This window comes from Panthera leo, chromosome C1 (assembly GCF_018350215.1).
Source record: "Panthera leo isolate Ple1 chromosome C1, P.leo_Ple1_pat1.1, whole genome shotgun sequence".
Lineage (NCBI taxonomy): Eukaryota > Metazoa > Chordata > Mammalia > Carnivora > Felidae > Panthera > Panthera leo.
In genome coordinates this window covers 211,990,532-211,997,130 of record NC_056686.1, presented here as the reverse complement: position 1 = coordinate 211,997,130, position 6,599 = coordinate 211,990,532, and the positions used below count along the sequence as shown (strand labels likewise).

General features: G+C 34.8%; 1 protein-coding gene across 1 annotated transcript in view; it reads right to left on the bottom strand.

Moving 5' to 3' along the window:
* The window catches only part of PSMD1 (proteasome 26S subunit, non-ATPase 1), a 94,650-nt gene that overhangs the window by 61,363 nt on the left and 26,688 nt on the right, over positions 1-6,599 (bottom strand). Inside the window, exon 16 of the mRNA XM_042950466.1 lies at positions 5,911-5,975. Within this exon, the coding sequence (XP_042806400.1) occupies positions 5,911-5,975 (65 nt within the window). The remainder of the gene's footprint in view (positions 1-5,910; positions 5,976-6,599) is intronic.

Below are 6,599 nucleotides of genomic sequence, written 5' to 3'. Positions count from 1 at the left end.
AAACTGAATGCATAAAATGATCACATGTGGTGGTAAGCTAAGACTGTCATTTACAGTCTGACTTACTTAGATGTAGTCATGATTTTGCTTTGATCAGGAAACTTGTCTTGATGGAAGGGATAGGGACGATAGTGGCTGGATATCACACAAAATAACAGCATCTTAGAACTGGAGCTCTTTGTTAAATGACTGATACCAGGAATCTACTCAGCAGAGGTGGGGCTAACTTAGAGAAGGAGGAGGAAGCAAATGAAGTCAGTCCTGGGTACCTGAAGCTCAGTTTGTTCCTTAAAGAACATGTACAAACTGGAGCTGTGGGATCTCAATCCAGGAATCTAACCTTTAATGGCCACATAAAACTGTGATCATGGTTGCCCAAGCTCACCCAAAAAGTCTGTTGAACTTCTGGCACAACATTTTTTATTCACCCTTTCCTCATTTCATTTTGCATTGCAAGATCTGGGAATAAATCCAAACCATGTCACTTACTAGCTAACCGACTGAATTTATGAGAGGTACTTAAATTTCTCAGTTTTCTCATCTACATTTCATACGGTTCTTATGAGAATTAGTACATGTGCGCAGTCTGTACATGCTAGCCAATTCTATTTACATTTGATATTTTATTGTTACACTATTCCCATAAATGGTAAAGAAATTTAGGCTGAGGGGGTCTGCAGTGAAGCCAGTCCATATCTTAGCTTTTCCTTTTCGTGTTGACCCATTCTTATGTCTCAACCTATTTATTACTACTATATCGCTGTCCCTTTCCAGGTGATTAAGTTTAAGAAAATTACTTCAAGAAATGCGTTGGCTGTGGAGCTCAGCATAAGTGAACCACATACATATTCTCCACATGGTAGGATCCTTTCCTAGGACACAGTTAGAACATAGATCTTATGGGCTCTATGTCATCTGCCAGAAAGAAAAGATTTCAAATTTAATCCCTAAATCTCAAAGCTTTAGGCACTTTTCCCTACCAGTCTAAGATTCTTCAGCAGCATTAAGGGTGGCCCATTTCAGATAGGCAAAATAATCTACATTCCTAAAAAAAATATATATATATATTGTTATCTATTTTGGTTCTAGTCTCTAATATGATGGGTTTGACATACATTGAGATTGATATTCTTGCAAAGTCACATAAGATTAAGTTTTCTGGTGTCACTTTAAAAGTATCACAAACTGAATCTTATCTATGTAAAGGCATATATAATTGTTTCAGGAAATCTAAATATTAGAGATGGCACTCACACTGCCAAAGCTCTACCCCTAGACGAACTAGAGTAGATGGGCTACCTTCTCACATGCTCCATACTGCCTCCAAATTCATGTATGTACTTAAACAATCACACACTTACAAAATTAACTATATGACTAGTTAGCTTCAATTCCTGGGGAAAAAAATCTTTGCTTTATAGTTAGCTGAGAGATCTTTCTCTAGTTAATCATTCCAGTACTTCCAGAAGATTGTAGAAAATGAAATACAACTCCAATATAAACTATTTCTGAAAAAGTAAAACATAGCACAAACTTTTACCATTTTGATATAAAACTGACACTTCCATTTCAAAATACTTTTAAAAAATCTGTAATTTTAAAGCAAATTTCAGATGTTAACCACATTTATGGCAATAAAAAGACTATGAAAAAGAGTAGACTGTCTCTAAAAATAATTTTGGAAGAAAACTTCCATTAAATTTCATATTTATTCATTACTGGAGGGGGGGAAGGTATAGAAAAGGTTTTAAAAGACAGAAATAAAATAAGGAAGTTATAGCATCAAGAACCTAAACACAAAGACAATGAGGCAGAAACAGAACAGAATACAGACAATACGTATCAAAGTGATAAAAAAATGTGAATGGAGATATTGTAAAGATGATTCATGCACTTGGTGGTAACTAGCTGATTGCTGGGGTTCCTTCAAATTCTAAGGATCTATAATGGTGCAACATTTTTATATTCAAGGAAACATATCTTATGGTCTAAAGAAATATCTGCACCAAGACTCTCCCTCATATCTTATAAGATCCATCCGTATCTGAAAGCAAATTAATGTATACATTGGAAAATATGCAGTTATTGTTATAACGTAAAGTTATAGCAAAGATGTCCAGGGGTCTCTAGGATTGTCTAGTTTTAAGAAGAATCTGTATCAGATCATTATAGCAACTTAATTTTAACAAGTATATAAAGACCAATGCTTCTTTTAACATTTCTTCACTTTGCTTTCCAATGTCAAATTAAAATAATTCAGATTATGCTCAGTTCCAACTGAGTTTCAGTCATTGTACCATAAAAAGAGTTATAATAAAATCTGCTTACTCGATAGATAACAATGGGCCTAATAATCACCTATTTACTAAACAAAAATGTACTAGGTTCATTTCAACTTGGCAAGAATGTTTTCAACTCAACTCTCAATATTTATATACATTATAAACAAATAACCCACAAATATCAGGAGAAAGAAACAGTGAAAATATTATAACTGTCTGGACTACTTGAGGGTAAAAGAGATAACATACATAAGAACTTTTAGTTTCCCACGAAGACAATTTCACCTTAGTGGTTGAAGTACAAATACATGTTTACCCACATATTTTCAGTATTCATGTCCAGTAAGTACATTTGAAAAAAAAGATTAAAAAAGTAAGAGGAAACAAATTCTTAAAATATGGTTCAAGAAAGTGAAATGTCTGCGGTTATTTTAAAAGTAAATCTAAAAGGGAAGAAATGATAAAATGCAGCAATCTCTAAGAAAATAAATGATGATGCACCAGAAAACATTAACTATTCTTAAGAGAAGGGACAGAAACTTTCCAAATATTAAAAGTAACGAGGAAATTTGAGAAAAAAAATGTTCCGTGAGAGTTGCTCAGGAAAATAGTACTCTGATAGAAAGGCATGATGTAGAAAGCACTGGTCTCTAACAAGACCTGTTTTGAATTTCAGTTCTACCATTTAGCTCTATGACAACAGGAAATTTTATTAACTATTTTAGAATTGAATTTTCTTCTCTTTTAAAAAAAATATTTCTAAGTTTCTTTCATCTTTAAAGATTCTCCCTCCAGGGAAATGACACTAATCTAAAATTTAGAGAATTTGGTTTCAACTGCAATTTCTTAGACAAGTTGATTACATTTAATTTTCTTCATCTATAAAGTAACTTTTAGACAAAATCATCTCTAAAGACTTTTCCAGTTTCTTCTACTTATAAAGAATCCTATCATGAAAATAAAACTGAGAATGATCCCTAAGAAATAACAAGCACATAGAACCACTCATTAGCTGGATCTATCGTAAGTAACTGAGATCTTAGCAAAGCCTAAAAGCAGCTCATGGGAGACATCTGCTGCTGAAACTGGGAGTTTAGCATGAGTGTGAACTACAGGAAATGCAAAGGCAGAAATGAATTTTGTTAGAGAGCAAAGTGCTGTCAGATTAAAAAGGGAAGAGAAACAGTCTTCATGAAGCTCAACTTCCTATGTGGCAGAATATACATACTAGACCACTGATGTAGAGAATATGAAATGGAAAATCACCAGGAAAAATTAACAGCTGACAACAAAGAAACAAAACAGAGACCATCATGAGTAGGATGGTTTACACAAACCAACAGTTATTAAAGGTACTCCTAGAAAAATATACTTTCCAAATCAAAATTACCTAGTTCTCTGATAAGAATTAAAACAAAAACAAAAACAAAACAAAAGAACCTCTCCGGATGGCAATAATGACCCATGCCCAACCCTACACTGTGTCTAAATTCTAAAGCAAAACCAGTGAAAGTTTAGGGTCATAACTTGGCCAAAGATGACAGGCAGAAAAGAGAACTATTCAACCTCTGTTTTGCTTCCTTTCCCCCCCCCCCCCCCCACCTCAGGATAATGAGTTTTAGACCAGCAAGATAAAAAGTAATGGAAAGAGTGATCAAAATGTAGACTGGGTGAAAAGACCTGCTGCCTTAAGTGAGTTCAACTCTTTAAGCTAAATGAATCACCTCCCTGAAACAGAACTTTGTGGTTGTAATTATGGAACCACTGCTGACAAATCTGAGAAAAAAAGAAAATGGCAAAGGTACAAAAAGACTGTAAGTGGCTAAATATTCTGATGTTCAAAAAAAGATAAGAGAAATAGGAATCAAGAAATAAAGCGTGTAGTCTACTGCAGATCTTTTTTAAAAATGTAGAATAGCTTAACGCACATAGGCTCTGTCATATCTTAGAAAAACAATCAATGAATATCTGACACTTGTATGGATTTACTAAAAGCAGTAATAACCAACTAATCACATATTCTACTTAGGAGGTGTTAGACAGTAGATCTGTGTAAATACTATGTCTTTGGATTTCAAGAAAGCTCTCTACTGTCTTTGTGAACAAGTTGAGCAAATAAGCGTTTGAGGACAACACAATGAAGGAGGTTAGTATGTGCTGAACAACCTTATTTAACAAAACTGGTGTAAGGAGAAACCTATTAGCATATTGTATGGGTCTGTACTTTGCTGTTTTACTCAACATTTTTATCCACAATAAGAATAAAATACTTTTGGGGCGCCTGGGTGGCTCAGTCGGTTAAGTGTCCGACTTCAGCTCAGGTCACGATCTCGCGGTCCGTGAGTTTGAGCCCCGCGTCGGGCTCTGGGCTGATGGCTCAGAGCCTGGAGCCTGCTTCCGATTCTGTGCCTCCCTCTCTCTGCCCCTCCCCCGGTTCATGCTCTGTCTCTCTCTGTCTCAAAAATAAATAAACGTTAAAAAAAAAAAAAGAATAAAATACTTTACAGCCTTTCTGGATAACTTCCTGATAAATGGAATAAGTTCCTACCAAGATGTTATGAAGAAGATCCTATAACCAGTTCACGGTGGACGTTCAATATTTGTAAACTTATATTATGACCTTTACAACAAAGGTTCACTCCCAGGGACTTGGGGTAGAAAATCTACCCCAGATTTAAACGGACATGAATGAGACTCATCTGACTCATCTAACATATATCCTAGGAACTTTACTGTGTAATTTCATCAAAAATAAGTTGTTATAAGCAGTGTACAAATAGAGCTAAATGAAGCTCTTTTAATTTGCCTTTGTTAGATTTTAATATAAAGCATCTTAGCTAAAAGAAACAACGGTATGAGATTGGAGATAATAAGCAGACAGGAAGAACTACTGCAAGAAGTACTATTGCAACCACCACTATTACAGTTACCACCACTAACACACTTAAATAACACGTAGTAGTGCCAGACACTGTTCTAAGGGCTTTAGATATTAACTCAGTCATTCATCTAAAGACACATTTCTTAAATAGGCACTATTATTGTACCCGAAATCAGAGATTCAAAAAGGCTAAGTAACAAGCCCAAAGTCACTCAGCTTGTAAGTGGCAGAGCCAGGATTCAATCCTGGCAGACTGGTTTCAGAGTATGTCCTCCTCATCACAACTGTACTAAGCCAAGGCATCTCCAAATCTCAAGTCCAAAACAGTTTTCTTAACTCCGCAAATTTTTCAACCTTCTTTAAACAAAGTCCGTTACCTTTTATTCTCATTAAAGAGCTTCAAGAACTCTACAAATCTGTGTAAGAGAAGCATCCAATTTGAATTACCAATGTTCATGGAAAGAGGAGTACTAAATATGTTATCTGGATTTAAAAAACTAAACAAATACACTGAATGTTATGAAAAAACAAATAATAAAGTCATTTTACTATTTCTCAAATAGGTTCTTGGAATCTCAAGACACACTTGCTTCCTTTTTCAGATGAACAGTACTAATCTTATTGTTAAATGGTCTTCACTCTGAACCTAGACATATTTCTCAGACACTAGTTTCTGTTTAGTTACTATTTAAAAAAAAAAAAAAAAAAAAAAAAGGACTATAAAGAGAACCAGAAATTAGAAATTACCTGAAAAGAATGAACCCAAGTGATTCTACTGCTGCCCTCCTGACATCATCATTAACGTCACTCACCTAGGAAAAATTTTAAAGGATTACATTATACCATGCATTCCATTACTAGAATAAACTGATATGAGGCTCACATCATTCAAATGTAAATTAGACCTCATTAATTTATTACTATTTAATTAGAATGTCCTCCTCACTTTAGAAAAACTCATCAGATATAGTTTTCATTTCAGGGCTTTTAAGCCTGGTGAGGTTTAGGATTCAGGGCTACTTCTAAAGATTATTTCAGCCGCACTATATAGCTTTTGTGGTCTACACTGAAAATCTAACCATTTCTTCAAAGTTATTTTCAAAAAAGTATGTCCTAAATTCAAGCAAAATACAAACATTTAAAATTTACAACATACCACATGTTGCACTGATAAAAGATAAATTAATAATAAATACAGCGGGATGTGAGTATTTCTGGGAAGAAGATAATAATAGTTCTGAACCCTTTCTGCATGGGAAGATGACCTGAGGTTTACTTTCTCCTGGCACCAACATGGTAGAAACCTACTAAGTGAAGACATATGTACAATGTCCTCTGTGTTACCAGGCAACATTACTGTTCATAAACTCCATCTGGATTGGGAGGACTATGAGTGGGAAAAGCCTGTTGGAAAACACGGACACTGGCTTTCCTGT